This window comes from Lissotriton vulgaris, chromosome 4_1 (assembly GCF_964263255.1).
Source record: "Lissotriton vulgaris chromosome 4_1, aLisVul1.2, whole genome shotgun sequence".
Classification (NCBI taxonomy): Eukaryota; Metazoa; Chordata; class Amphibia; order Caudata; family Salamandridae; genus Lissotriton; species Lissotriton vulgaris.
The window spans coordinates 759825560-759843597 of NC_141691.1; the positions used below are offsets into that span (position 1 = coordinate 759825560).

Consider the following 18038-nt stretch of genomic DNA (forward strand, 5'->3'; position numbering starts at 1 on the left):
ATGTCAATTTACCAGGACAGCTTGACCGTACTGAACATGCTTTTAGCTAAAAATCCATTGCAACAACAAAGTTTTAAGTTCAACTAGGAAGGATCAGTAATTCAATGTTCTGTTACATCCATTCCAAGAGCGGTGTCAAGAATTTACCAAAAACCATGTTCATTCAAAAAGGGAAGAGAGCTCCAAGTGCAGAAAGCAGCATTTTCTAAGATGCTAAGGTCAGTACATGGCTTTGTGCATGCAGTTACCCATGGGAGTGTTCTGGGAGCTGCCTGGAGCACCAAGCATTAAGGGTAGTAACAGAACTCCGCAATTCAACACAGAGCAAAGGATGTCAAATATAGGCTTCTACATTTTCCTGAAAATGGGCACAGACAAGGCTTATAACCAGCTCTTCTGCAGATGGGCTGCCTGCGCATACTCCGCAAGACCTTCAAATGGATTCCCCCTGACTACAGAAAGACCGTCACCCACGCGCTCATAACCAGCCGACTGGACTACGGCAACTCCCTATACACCGGAATCAACAGATCTCTCCTTCACAGACTCCAGACCATCCACAATGCCGCCGCCAGACTCATCCTCGGGATTCCACGCCACAAACAAATTACTCAACACCTACGAGATCTTCACTGGCTCCGGGTCAAGAAGAGGGTCACCTTCAAGCTCCAAACCCACACCTACAAATCCTTCAACAACATCGGACCCAAATACCTCAACGAGAGACTATCCTTCCACGTACCCAAGAGGAACCTCTGCTCCGCCAACCTCACCCTGGCAGAGGTCCCCCAGATCTGCAAGAACAGAACAGACAGGAGAGCGTTCTCCTACATCGCAGCCAAGACCTGGATCCTGATCCTCGCAAACATCAGACGCTCCCCTACACACTTTTAGCAAGGACCTCAAGACCTGGCATGGGTGAGTAGTGCACTTTAAAAACCCCTGATTTATTGATTGATTGATTGATGGGCGAAATTTCAATTATGCTGGAGTAATTTTAGTGATTCCACATTACTCTTCAATACAAAATTTCCCGCAATTACACGTTTACTGCTACTAATGTAATTAAGAGTAGTGTGGAGGAAGAATCCTATTGTGAAAAGCCATTTAAATGAGCTTGAGCAGCCGCTCACACTTACCATTTGTGTTCTGCTGCATTTAGTACTGTTTCTCAGTGCAAAATGCACCTTTGAAGCCATTTTAGACAAAGGAAATAGCAGTAGATATTGATAGTAAGTTGGGGGAAATCCAACCTCAAGAGCACATTTAGTGACTGTGGACAGCCGCTCACCCCGAATATTCGTATTCTATTGCAGTTTGAGCGCAAAATGCATCCTGAAGTCCATTTTAGATGCAAAGGGAGCATTTTTGTGCTAAGAAATAACACTAATTAAAGAATTACTCTTCTTTTGTAATTCAAGTATAATCTCGCAGAATTTAGCTAATTCCGTGTGATTACATAGAATCACACGGGTAACACCCAACCCTAATATAAGGGACACAGTCAGGAGAGGAAGGTGCATTGCAACACATTAGTTATCATGTTTGTCATGCTTATTATGTTATTGGCTCACTTGCTACTACTTTTATCCCAGATTTTTGGTTCTAGCAGTTGGCTCATCTTATTGAATTCTATGCTTGAATTCTTGCTTGGCTCTTTCCTCCTTTCTGGTGTCAGAGTAAGTTTGGTGCCTTGCTGATTTCTACAGTATTAATCTCATTGTCAGTCAAGAGCGACAAGATTGTAAATGCATTTTTTCCTTTGTAAGGTTTTCCTTCTAACTGGGACCCTTTTGGGAGGATACTTGACACCTTTTAAAAATACTGTTCTGTGCAAGGAGGCACTGGGGCTCCTTGTATGAGTTTCCCTTTCCCCAGGCAATCCACATGGGGACTCAGCATACCTTATCAGGCTCTTAGTCCTTGACACCTTCCTGGCATGCATATTAACTTGTGTGTGGGATGGTCTCAAAACACATCAGTACCTAGATTGATGGTATATTGAGCCCAGAGAAATTATCTCAATAGTGGTGTTCCATAGAAAGTGGTTTTGTTGGTTCAGCGTGTTTTCTAGAGAAAAAGGAAAGAGGAAGATGGAAGGCTGGGTTCCATAATATTATGTGTCACAATGGTGGTTAGAGCAATGTTTCAGCCATTGAGGAAGGTGGTAACGAGCCTTCACAAAGAGTGTTACGTGTATAAGATGCCAAGATGCCCTCGGTCTGGCCGGCTTCACTGGGGACTTTTACAAGGCATATAAAGATTTGCTGGCCCCGCAGCTGATTGAGGTTTATGCAGAGGCCCTCGAGAAACAAATACTGCCCCCTCGCTCAGGGAAGCGGTTGTTATCCTGCTCCCCAAACCGGAAAAATACCCAACGTCGTGTGGATCCTACAGGCCATTATCCCTCTTGAACTTAGCCTATAACATATTAGCCAAAATCATAGCCAATCGCTTCTCAAAATTGATGGAATTTATAATATCTCCCGCCCAGTCCGGCTTTGTCACCCACCGGTCCACCTCTTTAAATCTTAGGACACTCTTCTCAGTCCTCCATAGAATCAGCCTTGCGGTTCCGGCTGCCGCAATTCTGGTGGACACAGAGAAGGCCATTGATTCTCTAGAATGGCCCTTCTTCTTTTCAATAATGTGACACATGGGCATGCCAATTGGCTCATAGCCACCACTGCCCTCTTATACAGCTGCCCTACAGCACAGCTCTGCATAAACTGAGCCTTATCCCTTCCCTTCTCTCTCTCTTGCAGCACACACCAGGGCTGCCCCTTTTACCGTCACTATTTATTTTGGGCAAGCATCCCCTAATCCGCCACTTTCAGGAACGGAATCTGAAAAGGGGCTTATAATTTAACACTGGCCCCCTCCTCATTTCCCTATATGTGGATGAGACCATCCTCAATGTCCGGGATCCCCGGATTAACCTAGAGCCCCTCATCAGAGAAATTTTGCGGATTGGCCTTTTCTCTGGCCTAGGCATTAACTGGCGTAAATCTGTGATCTTTCCATTAACTTCCAGTACGACCCCACTGATTTCGTCAAATATCTGAGTATACATATACAACTGGACACTACCCAGATCCTTTGTCTCAACTACGGTCAAGCACTTACCACTCTTGAATCTTAAATTGAGAGATGGCTGCACTTGCCCTTGTCCATCGCTGGCCGGGTTACAATACTTAAGATGACAATACTGCCCAAATGTTTAGATCTTTTCAATAATATTCCTCTCCCCCTCACTAATGTTTTTTTTTGCAATTGCGTAAGCTCCTTATACGTCTGGTATGGGGGGGGGTAAGCAGGTGTGAATTTGCTGGCAAATTCTCACCCTACCATACAAGAAAGGTGGTTATGGCATTCCAAATCCCCAACTGTATTATCTAGTGGCTCAATGCTGCTATTCCTACGCGTGGTTTCACCCAGACATGCAGATCCCTTATCTCTGCCCTGAGACGGATTTCGTCCTCCTGGAACGCTTGTCAACCATACTGCCCAAGGGAGTCCCCAGAGACCGTACAGACATACAGACAGTCTCCACTACCAGTTGGGCCTGGGACAAGCTACGACGGATCACCACTGCTCCCACGCTGTACTCCTCTGCCCTGCCTGTAACAAATACCCATTGGCTTCCAATCACTGGCGAAAGGCTCACCAAATTTGACGTCACTACACTACGGGGCCTATATCCTGAGGGACACATTTTTTCCCCATCAGAAGATACCCGTTTTTACTAGACCCCCACCTTTATGGATAGTTTTGTGTTGAGTCTGGTCCGCTCTGCGCTGCGCGCAGCGCTGCCTGGTTTCCCTCTAGAGCCGGAATCATTCCCGCCCCTAAAGCTAATAATTGAAAGCCCTGGCGGGACGCATCTCATCTCTGAACTATACAAAGCCTGCGAGTTATTGAAGCTAGTCCATGATGATAGGGTTCACGCAGACTGGTAGGCAGATTTGGGCCCCCTATCACAGACGATCAGTGGGCTAAATGCTGTGCAGTGACAAAGAATGTTTCATTAACCCCTTCGACGCTGATGACGAGCTGGGCTCGTCATGGCGTAGCCTCCTCGCACGCTGATGACGAGCCCAGCTCGTCACGTAAAGTGCGTTTTTAAAAAAAAAAACAGCGTGCGAGCGGAATTCCGCTAGCGCGCATGCGGTTAAATAGTAGACTTAAGTAACTGCATTTCAAGTGCCTGCATAGAATCTATTTCACCCCCGCCAAGGCACATAGATTGGACCCGGCCAGAACACACACCTGCTGCAAATGCACTGCCCCACATGCTGATTTTGCTCACCTCACATGAAGTTGCCCCACACTCCAGACATTCTGGACAGAAGTTCATAACACACTGAGAGCTATGACAAAGTTGACCCTTACCCCCATACTGGAAGTTGCGCTACTGAGATACATGATGAGCTTCCCCAAAAATATCAGACATTTCACATCCTTCAGTCTCCTATTAGCTAAGTGCGAAATTGCTCTATTATGGGGCCGCAAAACTGCTCCAACCCTGGCAGGCTGGCTGCACAGCCTGGCTTACTGTAGTACAAATTGCGAGGTATACGCCGGTCTGCTACCTGGGACATCCCGACCTAAAGACATTTGGGGTCCATACAGACTGTATGTACAAAATCTGCGGCAACCTTCTAGCTCCCCCCTGCACCACGGTATAGTCCCGGAAGGCATTGGGTGATGCGATTGTCCTCACACATTATCTGTATTATATGTACTGCTTGATCATCATGGTAGGCTCCTCTTTCAGTTGCTAGGGTCTACCATGAGTAAACATGGCTCTGGGTTTTAGCTAGCCAGCGCTAGCAGTCGGGAAACGAGGGATAGGATAGACTTGGGGGGGCTGTCTGTTCTTTTTACTACGATATCAAATTGCTGGGAGTACACAGCCTACAGCATGTCTGTTTTGTGATAATGATGTGACAGTTTTTCAAAAATGTTTCTCTTACGTTGCTTATTGTTTTAATGCTATGTCATTGACGGTGAACATGTAAGCCTGCTCTTTCTTGATTCTTGCCAAAATGGCAAATATAGTTTAACAAAAAACAGTGCAGCAGGGGGTCAAGAGACCCAGTGCACCCCATCAATTACTATAGTTTACTACTTAAATCCTCATGTGGGAGTATTTTTCTTGTGTGCATTAGGGCGTACATCATACCTGTCACATCACTGCATGTAACTGATTCCTGCATGGCCAACCACATACTTTATCCGTTGCCCATGATGATCCTTGCAGCCATGCTCCTTAGCACCCTAATCCTGAGTGGACCAGGGGTTTCTGATCAGTGTGAAAACCTGTGTGCTTAGAGGTCAGAATACTGAGTTGTTTAGATTTCTGCTTCAGATAATTACCAGCTACGATAAATGGCTGCACCCTTCATTAAATTGTATCAGGTCAAACCTGCTGGTAATTAAAACCGGAACAGCATATGGTATTTACCGTTTCATGCAGCTTTTGTTTCATTATGCACCAAAAGTGGCATGTAAATCGACAAAAACTAAAAACAAGTGCAACTTATAGCTCCCAATAAATTCCCAATGATGAAGGGTCAGATTCTATCAGGTGTGATAAGTTGCATCTTTCCTCCGTAGCACTCCTAATCATTGCCTTAGAAGGCTTGGAAATAAGGGATAAACCCGACTGTTCAATATGTCATTATCGGAGTAAAAAAAGTCAACAAATGTCAGACAACTGCAACCATTCAGCCTGTCACAGACTTCTAATCTGAACACCCAACATTGCAAATAATATCAGATGCATATCAGTATCTTCAATCAGTGATACAAAAAAACAATTCCATTACAAAGCTTAACAGAGTGTGTTTGTGGAGCAGGATCCGAACCAGTCACTACTGGTGTGAAACCCATCACCTCAACCGAAGCTGCCCCATTGGTCATAACATCTATACCAAGTGTAAGAGAACACCTCTAGAAAATAAGGTGGAGTTACTGAAAGAGTGTTTCTGCTGACATATTTTATGCTATGCATTCCAAGTGACACTGCAATTAACTATTTGTTTTCCTCTACATGTAACATCTTTCGTGTTATTAGTTTAAAAGGCTGAGGTACAATCCATAAATATACCACCACTTGAAAACACAGATATATGTGTTACCTCATCTTCCTCTGGGATGGACTCTAGTTCACTGGTTTTTTCTTCCCAAAAGCTTCTCATGGTGCCAACTTTCTCCAGATGTTGAAAACAATCCAATTTGCTGAGCTTGGTGCCACTGCTGCTGGTGCGTGTGTTGATTTCATCCAGTCTGTGCAATATTAATGGCTTTGGTTGATTGTTCCTTTGGTCAGCAGTCAAGGAATCCAGCTTTTCCTTTTCCATGTTTTTCTTGTGACTTGGAAAATCATGGCCCTCTGTCACTTTCTCTGCTTGCCTGTCATAAAGGGAGACAAATAAATATCACTGTCTGTTGTCTTTTTTGAAATTGAAATTATACTAGCCGTGCTAACTCTGTTCACCTGTAGCATAAGAAATTTTATAACATCAACTTTTGTGACACTTAAGTTAGATGGCGAGGAGATAACAGGGTGTATGCATAGGCAGCCGGTACAGGTAAGAGCAGTGGGGCGGGGCAGAGGGAAAGTCAACAAACAACGGGATAGGAAATATATATATATATATATATATATATATATATATATATATATATATATATATATATATATATATTTAAGCCACTTAGTTTGTGCTCGCCGCATAGCCGACTTGCGCAAGGTAAGTGGTTTTATTTTTTTATTTTTTTATTTTAACTATCCTGTCATCCACGACTCACCCCCCGACCCCCTCTACGCGCCTGACTCACTGCTCTTATCTGTGCCGGCCATCCTGGGTGTATATGCTATTCGGTGGTTCAGGAAGACCTGAGGCCAATGGTTGTGGAATCAAATCTAATGCCCCAGCACAGCTTTCTGAATTTCTTTTGTAACTTACCATCAGGTCTGACATTATACCCAACCTTAGGACAGGAGTTGAGCATTGGCAATGCGAAATAATTCAGGGGATAGGGATAATATATAAGTAAAAGAAGTATGTTTTTCGTATTCGCTTGATCACTTTCCCAACTCTTAAGACCAGAGTGCAACGTGATGGATAGTGGCTACCATATAGGTCAAAGTCAGGTCTCTTGTGCAAATACTTGAGTTTTAATAAGAACCTAATCAAACCAACAAGTAATGGTCAGAGAATGCATGTTAAGTAGACCATATGGCTGTCCTATAGGTATAACTGTCCTAAACAAGTTTCAGGAAAGTCTCAGGTGCTTAGTCACCTCTGAAAAAATGTAGCTGGTTCCACTTCAGGGGATTCTTCACATATGCCCTAGTGGAAAGGGATGCAAGACCATCCAGTCCAGAGATAAATGGATAAAGGAGAGCTTATCTGGCAGCAAACGTGGCAAAAGAATATATCAAATAAAATGAAATGAATTGATCAATCAATGCTAGGAAGTGCACCAACGATGCCTACTCACCCATTCCCTTTCTATTTCAAGCATTTTAATTAATGACCTGGTTGACTTTTTAAAGTCTTAAGAATGTGACAGTCTAAAACTGAAAGTTGGATTTTATACACCAACAATGCTGTCCTTGCAAAGACAGAAAACGCCTTACATATATGTTTTGGCCACAATTTAAACTTTTGTAGGTGGAATCATTTAGAAACAAGCATTGCAGAATTCAAGCTCCCCATTGTTGGCAACATATGCATCCCCAGGATATCATTTAAATTAAAATGAGCAGCACTAAAAATAGTTAACACGTTTGATTGATTGGTGTATGATTCAGTTGGCATGATACTTTGGAACGCTTAAACCCATAATATGCATCATGTACTGATGTAATTATGTGTATATATATATATTCACTGAAAAAACCATAGGTTATAGACCATATATAGTTAGGAATTTGCATTTACAAAACCTTGAGAATTCACTGAAAAAACCATAGGTTACAGACCATATATAGTTAGCTGAACATTTTATTGACATAAAACCAATGAAATTCCATATATAGTTAGTTGCACTAACTATATATCGCGCACCCGCAATCCACTGCTGATGATGTCACATATTACATCATTCATGACATGGTCAGTGACATCACTGATGACATCACTGATGACATCTCAAATGACATCACTGATGACATCACTGATGACATCATCCAGTGACTGTGTGTTTCTGTAAAGTTTAAATATGTTTTACATATTGAAGAATGGATGTATAAGTGTCTGGATGAAGGATTTAGTAGGTGCATGACTGACTGAGTGAGTGAATAAATGTGTCTTACTGAATGTGTGGGTTAGTGACTAAACTGTCTGAAAGTGTGCATCAATATGTCTGTTGTTGTGCAAGCTGCTGCATGTGTTGATCAGTAGCTATATGAGTGGCTATTTGGTTTATTGATTGGTTGGCCAAGTATTTGTTCGAAGACTGAGTGTGTGTGTGGCTGGCTGGTAGGTGTGTGACTCTGTGCAGATCAATGTGTACTTGTATCAGTGATTGTATAAGAGAGTAAGTATGTGTTAGTATATGTGTGAAAAAGTAAGGTGTTCTGTGTTTAACTGTATAGATGAGGAAATGGAAGTGGGATTGATTCTTTACAGGACTGACTAGGTGTGTGAGTAACTCCATGGATGAGTGGCAGTGTGTGAGTGTTTGTATGAGTAATTGTATGGGTGAATGAGTGAATGTGTGTGTAGACGTAGGAATCAGTGAGTGCGTATGTAGTAACTGGTATTGGTGTGTCAATGGTTTCATAAATGATACTCTGTATTTTACACTAGGTGTAACAGAGGTTATATTAGAGTGTAAGGAGGTGCATTGTATTATCACATGAAGTATATCATCAGTGGTGTGATCATTGATGTCAAATGAGATGTCATCAGTGATGTCATCAGTGATGTCATTTGAGATGTCATCAGTGATGTCATCATTGATGTCACTGACCATGTCATGAATGATGTAATATGTGACATCATCAGCAGTGGATTGCGGGTGCGCGATATATAGTTAGTGCAACTAACTATATATGGAATTTCATTGGTTTTATGTCAATAAAATGTCCAGCTAACTATATATGGTCTCTAACCTATGGTTTTTTCAGTGAATTTTCAAGGTTTTGTAAATGCAAATTCCTAACTATATATGGTCTATAACCTATGGTTTTTTCAGTGAATTTCATTGGTTTTTTAAAAGCTAATATCTATAGCTGTAAAATATATTCTATATTACGCGACGTATCACGTAGCCACCTGAGACGCCTCATGACGTGTCGCATAACCGTGACGTATCGGCTCTGCAGCGCAAACAAAACCCGTAACGTAAGCGCGCCAGAGCACGCTTACAGATATATATATATTTTTTAACCTTAATTAGACAAAATCCACACGTGCACATATCTTGAGGCTGTGCAAAGGCACATCAAACAAACAATCCCTACAATTTTGCCAAGTTTGCTGGAAATCTATTCCCTTCATTTTTTTTTTACTGTTTCTCTTGGTTTTCCCCTTGTTACGCTTAAGGGGACGCCATCCGGTACGCGAACCGGACGCTCCAAAAACACAAGATGGCGGACTCCCTTTACGCTGCCGGTTAGCTGCCCGGTTCGCGTACCGGGAAGCGCCTCTACCGCGAAAAATCGCAAATTTATTTTTTATTTTTTGCCCCGCGGGGGACTTTAATATCCCCCTCATCAATCCTAGGTCAGGAGGGGTTTACCTTGCCCCCTTTCCTTCATTTCCCCCTTTGTTTTTCACCACATCTTGTCTCTCGAACCTACAGAGAGACAAGATGGCGGCCGCTCCGGACTGTTTACAATGTTGACAGCCAATCAGCTTCTCCTCAGACTCCCGTTACGCTGCCGGTTAGCTGCCCGGTTAGCTGCCCAGTGAGCTGCCCGGTTCGCGTACCGGGACGCGCCTCTACGGCGAAAAATTGCAAAAATTTCCCCCTTCGTTTTTCACCACATTGTGTCTCTCGATCCTACCGAGAGACAAGATGGTGGCCGCTCCGGACTGTTTAGAATGTTGACAGACACCGGAGAGCCAATCAGCTTCGCTTCGCGAAGTTCCATTACGCGTCAGGTACGCGAACCGGGGCGCTAACCGGAGTGCTGTTACAGATATATCTTTTTTTTTAAACGTTAATTTCTCAAAATCTACTGGACCACATATATTGAGACATAGCAAAGGCACGTCGGGCAAACTATATCTACAATTTTGCCAAGTTTCATGTAAATCCATTCAGCCGTTCGAGCTAAAAGTGATTTCAACCGCCCTATGGAAAAATGAATGGGAAAAACGCATTTTGGGACCCCCTTTTTTCTCGGCCCCCCTTGACGAAACCCCCCAAATTTTCAGGGGCTGCTCAGAAACAAAATGTGCCATTTTCCTGAAAATTTCAGCCAATTCCGTCCACAAACGCCAAAGTTATTCGACATAGAATTTTCAGAAATCCCATAGGAATAAAATCCTAACTATATATACCTACTGGCGACCGCCAGTAGGTAATATGCATGTAGGTGGTGTTTGAATAGTGCAAATCTAAGCAAAAGGCAACAGAGAGCTGTACAGAGTCAAAGGCCGTATGTAACTGTTACCACGCATCTTTTACCACGCATACAGTAACAACGCATACCATTACAACGCAGGATCGTTTACAACGCATACCTTTACAACACAAGACATTACAACGCAGATACTATTACAACGCATGCCATTACAACGTAAGTGTAGGTAAGTATATCATTTAATTTAACGTTTTTTTAATTATCAAAATATTTAAAATAAATTAAATAAATTAATTATAGTAATTTTATATATAGGGTTTAGGGCTGGGTTTGGGTTTTGGGTTACAGGGGTATTTTTAGGGTTCAGGGCTAGGTTTGGGTTTTGGGGTACAGGGGTATTTTTAGGGTTCAGGGCTGGGTTTGGGTTTTGGGGTACAGGGGTATTTTTAGGGTTCAGGGCTGGGTTTGGGTTTTGGGGTACAGGGGTATTTTTAGGGTTTAGGCCTGGGTTTGGGTTTTGGAGTACAGGGGTATTTTTAGGGTTCAGGGCTGGATTTGGGTTTTGGGGTACAGGGGTATTTTTAGGGTTCAGGGCTGGGTTTGGGTTTTGGGTTACAGGGGTATTTTTACGGTTCAGGGCTGGGTTTGGGTTTAGGGGTACAGGGGTATTTTTAACATATATATTTACAAATTCTTAAATAAAAATTAATATAATTAATTAAAATATTTAAATAATTATTAATTACATTATTTAAAAATATTATATACTTACCTATACTTACGTTGTAATAGTATGCGTTGTAATAGTATCTGCGTTGTAGTGTAATGCGTTGTAAAGGCATTCGTTGTAAAGGGTCCTGAGTTGTAAAAATTGCGTGGTAATGGTGTGCGTGGTAAAAGTATGCGTGCTAACGTCATATATCCGCCAAAGGCAAGCATACAGTCAATAAGTGATAGAAGGGGAAGCTGGATTCTGGAACAAGAATGTACTTCTACTGCGCTGCAATGTGAGTGTTCTTTAAAGCGGAGCATATTCAAATCTATCTTAAATTGGGGCAGCATTCAGAGATCCTGATGTGATCGAAGGACAATATTGGATAACAAAGCATTAAGTGTTCTACTTGAAACCTCTAGGGCTAAAAATAAATTGGGCCTTCTATGGAGCTGAAAGTTGAGGTCATGTAAAATGTATACCCCTCGTTACCATCACATAATGATTTTTGGGGGAACATTTGCCATCTTCCTAAATCTACCCCAATTCAGTTACTTAAGTTGGAGCTTGTGGGAAACATTATTTATAATATTTCAATCAGACCTGCTCTCCTTCCGTATGAACTCTGGTGTAATCCCAAGACCTCAGCTTTTCGAGATGACCTGGATACCTCATTGCGGAGGTTGCTTCTGGACATTGGCCTTAATGATTTGTGGGCAGACTCTAATTGAATGATTGAAAAATATTCTGGGGCTATTTGCTCTTATAAAATTTAACTACTGTTCATGCATCTTTCCTACTTAGGACCTAGCTATCTGTGGCTTTAGCATTCACTCGGATGAGTAAAGTTGCTGGATAATATGACATCAATATTTTAGGCAATCTATATCTTAGATTTCATCTTGGTACTATTCCATTACAGAACTTTAATGCACAATGATTGCTTGCTATCTCAGGTAACTGTGCATTCTCTAAATAGGACCAGAAGGATGAAATGCACATTTTCCCTGCCATTTTAATGCACTTGTGAGGAGCCTTAACTTAGGAGACTTAAGCCTTGTTTGCCTAAATGAAAGTTAGAGTGAGAAAAGATGCACTATATTTGTAAACAAGAACAGATGTTCTATATTTTACCTGGCCTTCTCTGTTGGGTCATCCCCAAACTTTTTGCCTTAATCCTTCTGTTGTCCGAATCGGTTGTTGTTGGGATTTAGAACTCTGTACATGTTACCACTGAAAACCAGTTGTAAAGTGCTTGTGTTCTCTCTCCTTTAAACATGGTGGAATTGACTTACACCCAATTGACACATTTAATGTATTAAGTCCCTAGTAAAGTGGTACTACAGGTACCCAAGACCTGTAAACTAAATGCTACTAGTGGGCCTGTAGCAGTGATTGTGTCACCCACTTAAGTAGTCTTTTAAAACATGACCCAGGCCTACCACTAAAGCTTAAGTGTTCAGTTTTAAACTTCCATGTCAACCTGGCAAAATAAACGCCAGGCCGAAACCTTCCATTTTAATACATATACGTCATACGTAGGGAAGGCCCTAAAAAGCCCATAGAGCTGGGTGCATTGCATTTAAAAAGTTGGACATGTACTTTTAAGTTTTACATGTCCTGGTAGTGAAAAATCTCAAATTCGTTTTTCACTACTGGGGAAACACTTCTCCTATAGGCTAACATTGGATTTTCCTTATTACAATTAAAAAGTGATAACTTCTGGTCGAGAGCAGGTAGGGTTGTTTGGTGTTTGGGGAACTGTCATTTAAACCCCTCTTTAATCATGTGATGCCTTAATTCTGTTCCTGGGTCAAATTAACCCCTTGCGTGCTGATGACGGCCGGGAGCCATCATGGCACACAATGCTCGTGTGCTGATGACGGCTCCCGGCCGTCATGACCGCACCCGCAATCGGAATGTGCCGCACAGGCGCAGAATCGCGGCCGCGCCCAAGTGGTTAATAGGTGTAGTTGGCAGCTAGCCTTTGTTTATACCTTCCAGACAACATCATACTAGAGAGTCTGAGTGTTGGCTTTATGGGCCATCCTGGCTGAAGGGGGGGAGAGCTGTCACCTACCACAATTGTACTTCAAAGACACTGGCTTAGCTCAAATACAAAGGTCTTCACACTAGCCTATTGTGAACCCCAAGGAGACTGAGACTAGGACAGAGAGACTGGAAATTCCGGACACTTCTGAATGTGGATGCCTCTGGAACGTAATTTCAATTCAAATTGGGCACCTGGTATAAAAAGAGGACCATAAAACCCACTCTTCAGTAACCTTTTGGACCTGTGAATGCTACAGTGGAAGGATGCTCTGCTGCTCGAGGCATGCCCTGCTTGCTGAGAAGGAAGACTGGATCTACACCCTTCATTCCAGGCTGAAGTGACTCACAAGGGTTTTCTTACTGACTTCCTGTTCAGAGCTACAGGGACATAACAAGCTCCAGAGGCCTCCCTGCATCTGCCCAGCTGACATGCTGTCCGGACATGCAACTGGAACTGCTGAGCCCTGTTGGTGAGTTGCTGATCCCAACGAGGTGCTCTAAGGTCCTGGTCCCTTGGTGTGGCATCAGTTGAGCTACTCCTTGAACAAAGGAAGAAATCCTGAAGTTTTAGGGCTCTTCGTGACTGCAAACATAACCATTAGCAGTAAGATTTTGCTGCCTCCGCCGACCACCAACACAAAGCTCTTGTGAACCTGACTCTTCGCACTACAGGAACCGCCAGCAACTACCAGCACCACAAGATCTGCACTTAGCAATACGGCATTGACAGCCCATGGTGACTACCAACATCAACGACCATCCATGATGTCTGATAGGATATTCGCGGTATAGCAATGACCGTCCGCAACACCTGGCCTGCTCTTTGTGTTACAGTGACAGCCGTCCATGACGTTCTCCCTGCTCCTCACCTTCTCCTCCACCCGATACTTGATTTTTTGTGCTAGACTTTAGAAGGTAACTCTTTCAGCGGGACTGACCTGGTCCTGTATCCGGCCCGCGCTCCATCGCAGTGGGTCTGAACTTGTGACTTTACCTGGTCTTGAATGACCTGATAACCTCGAGTGGCACGTTGAGCTGTTAGACTCTAGAATTACCATATATCTTTGAAATTGCATATCTCTTGTTCCATCGATTGGATTTTTGTTGTTTTAATGTCAAATAATGAATTACATTTTACTATATTTTTCTAAATTTGTGTGAGATTTTTCCTCTGTTGTGTTTTCACTTTAATACTTTTTGAGTACACATTGCCTCTAAGTTAAGCCTGGCTGCTTTTGTGCCAGTTTACCAGATGGTTCAGCACAGGTTTATTTAGTGACTTTTTCTGGTTCACCCTGACAAGGATAGTAGCTGTTGCTTGAGTGGGGTTTCAGCCCCCTCAACCAACAACCCGATTTATTGCATTCTAATTATCCAATTTTACTTTGCAAATTATGCTCTGATTTGAGACTACAGTTTCAATGACCAATCAGGTAATGATAACATTCCTTTTCAATGACCATTTTATAAAGGAATGTTTATCTATGACTGCTGTTTGCAATTAATTATTTCCGTGGGGGCTTATCGAATAATACACTTGTACTTTCATTGGCTTTTAAGCCGCAACTTATATTTAACCATCCCTCTTTTACTTGGGTACTTTTTGGTAGATTTTATCATTTTAGAAATCTCTATTAAATTATGGACATTTTCCTTGATTCCTTGTTATGTTGTTGTAAATTTATGTATGTTTATGGAAATCTTTTTCTGGAATAAACATTGAGTGGACTGGAATGTAATGGACAGAGTTATTTTTACAGTTTGTGAAGTGTGATTTTTACCAGGACTGGATGAAACCGTAGCAGAAAGATTGCAAAAATGATCACTGGTTAATATGGGGTACGAAATTTAGAAGGGTTTGGTGCTGAATACAAACTTTTCTCGTACAAAAACCTATGTTGTTCTGACTGTGGAAATGTAAACACTCACTTGGCAAGGAAGTCATAAAAAAGGCAATGGGTGTCAATTAAGCTCAGTAATGTATGCCTTCACTTAGTGCTGTAGTTTATTTAGACCAGCAAAATGGGATTTTCTGGCAGTACTTGGCAAACAAAAACTATTGATCAAATGGTTCTTTATATAAGTCTGAAAGTCAGGAAAGTAAGGTATATTTTACATGTATTGTCTTGAATGGTTATTTTTAACCACTGACAATAACGAGTGGGTTATTTTATATTTAACAGTCTGTTTTATACACTAGCTGTATTTTCATCTCTTCTAATTCCAATGCCAAAGTAGAAACACAAAGAATCTCTACCAAAACACAGAAATTAATTATAGAATTCCATGGCACTCTACAGTACAGCATCCATTTTAGGACAGTCTCATTCCTCACTCCTCATCCCTAATTCTCGTCCCTATTTCTCATGCATCATCCTTACTTCTCCTTCGTACTTCTGGTCCATCATTCCTATTTATCCTTCCTCATCCCTACTTCTCATCCCTCATCCCTGTTTTTCATTCCAACTTCTCATCCATCATCCCTACTTCTCATCACTGCTTCTCATTCCCACTTCTCTTCCATTATCCCTACTTCTTATCCATCACCCCTTCTTCTCATCAACCATCCCTACTGCTCATCCATTATCCCTACTTCCCTTCCATCATCCCTACTTCTCAACCCTCACCCCAGCTTCTCATCCCTACTTTTCATCTATTATCCCTACAACTCATTCATCATCCCTACTTCTCATCCCAGCTTGTTATCCCTACCTCTCATATATCATTCCCTCTTCTCATCTATCATCCCTACTTCTCATCCATCATCCCTGCTTCTCATCCCTACTTATCACCCATCATCCCTACTTCTCATTCATCGTCCCTACTTCTCATCAATCATGTCTACTTCTCATCCCTACTTTTCATCCATCATCCCTAATTCCTAATTAATCTCTACTTTGCATCCATCATCCCTACTTCCCATCCCAAATTCTTATCCATCATCCCTACTTCTCATCCCTACTCCTGATCCATAATCCATACTTCTCATTCTTCGTCCCTCGGTCATATTAACATACTTTCAGTTTCAGAAACGCCACTTCACACTGATTGATTGCCAGCATCCAATCAGAGTTAAGAGAGAGGGCTACATTCTAATGGTCTAGCCACTGGTAAAAAACAGCCTTCTCTTCGCACATGCTGGCTGAGTACAGAGGAGAGGAACTACAACTTGTGTGTGCTTCCAATGAATCCAAGTCTGTATAGTGAGGGTGGTTTTGTTTACATAAGCCTCTGTGGAATGCTCTGAGAGTTTGGTGAAAACAAGCCACCGTCCCCTCCCCTTACCTGGGCCATAAATCTACACTTGGAGAGATGGGTAAACAAAACATTTTAAGGTTTCATTTTCATATGTAACAACCCTGTCCAGGCCTTGCTCTTCCTGATTTCCTACACAACTGAAGCCCAGCTCTTGAAATCTGTAAACTACAAGGAAAGAAAAAAATAGCAACTCTCAGGGATAAAGGCAGCCTCAGCCCAAAACATTTTTATTTTCTCTGTTACAATTAAACTGTATCCAGAAAAGGTTTCTGATGAACTATATTACCTTGTCTCCAAGATGTTAAACATTTTCTTTGTAACAGTATTGAACTGAAACTGACACAGTTTCTGATTATCTCTATACCCCTGTCTCCAAGTGTTTATTTATGGCCCAAACCAGGACACTTGTCTTTCCCAAACCATCAGAACTTTCTGCAGATGCCTGTGTAAATATCACTTGAATAAAATGAAATGCTCTACAGCCTTGGATTCACTGGAAGAAGTAGAAATGATGTAGGGATGATAGATGAGAAGTAGGGATGATGGATGAGAAATAGAGATGCGAAGTAGGGATAAGGAGTGAGGAAAAAGGTGTTCTAAAATGGATGCTGTACTAGAGTTACTTAGATGATATGTTGCATTTTATTTTTATTACTTGCAATCGACAGCAGCAAAAGCAAAATGTCAAATTGCATAGCCCCTGGATCCAAATGATGCACAGCCCTTAACGTTATCCACTGTCTGTCACCTTAAGATGTATTCTTTGTTTTTTGAGAGCCATCCGTCAACTGGTAGAATTATTTTGTGCTCTTCCTTTCAATTAGGAACACTTTTCTTGTTTTTCATTTTGAGGAAAAGAGTTGTTTGATTTTCCGACTGATATTTCCCTGATGTTAGCCTTTCGTTCAGAGACAAGTTGATAAGGATCAAAAGAACCCTGTGTGGACCTTGTCTAAAACCTAATTTTATAAGCAGCCATAGCAAAGAGGCTCAGAGCACTCTCACCTCTTCTTCTGAAAAAGAATCTGTTTTTTCTCTCTACCAGCCCATTGTTTTGGCCTCTTCCACTGATTCCTCCTTCTCAGGGGTGGTGTTCTTTGATACTGGCAGTCACTGTGCGCCATCCTTGTGTGGCTGCGGTGGTTCTTCCCCATTTCCTAGGAGCCGCATTCAACTCACATACACCCCACATATCCAGATTATTGCTTTGCCACAGCATTCTCTTCTAAAAGGGCGCTTCTTATGTTCCGAGTCATTTCTTACCTATTTTTGGCAAGGCTAGAACTCCATGGACTTGACTGAGATGACAGCCCTAGGCTGCACCCTAGACACTGTCCCTGCTGACATTTTCCTTCAACAAGGAGTTGCTCACCTCTTTTGAAAACGTTTTACGGCTTCTCCTTTGTTGCCTTAAAGCTGTTGCTACTTCTCATTTGAAGGTGCTTCCGTACATGTGATTCAGAAAAG

At 42.2% G+C, this 18038-nt stretch overlaps 1 protein-coding gene across 2 annotated transcripts in view; it reads right to left on the reverse strand.

Annotated features, from left to right (window-relative positions):
* MYLK4 (myosin light chain kinase family member 4) overlaps window positions 1-18038 on the reverse strand; it is a 997611-nt gene that overhangs the window by 775223 nt on the left and 204350 nt on the right. For both annotated transcript variants that reach the window (XM_086965066.1, XM_086965064.1), the window contains exon 2: window positions 6144-6417. In XM_086965066.1, the coding sequence (XP_086821192.1) occupies window positions 6144-6417 (274 nt within the window). The remainder of the gene's footprint in view (window positions 1-6143; window positions 6418-18038) is intronic.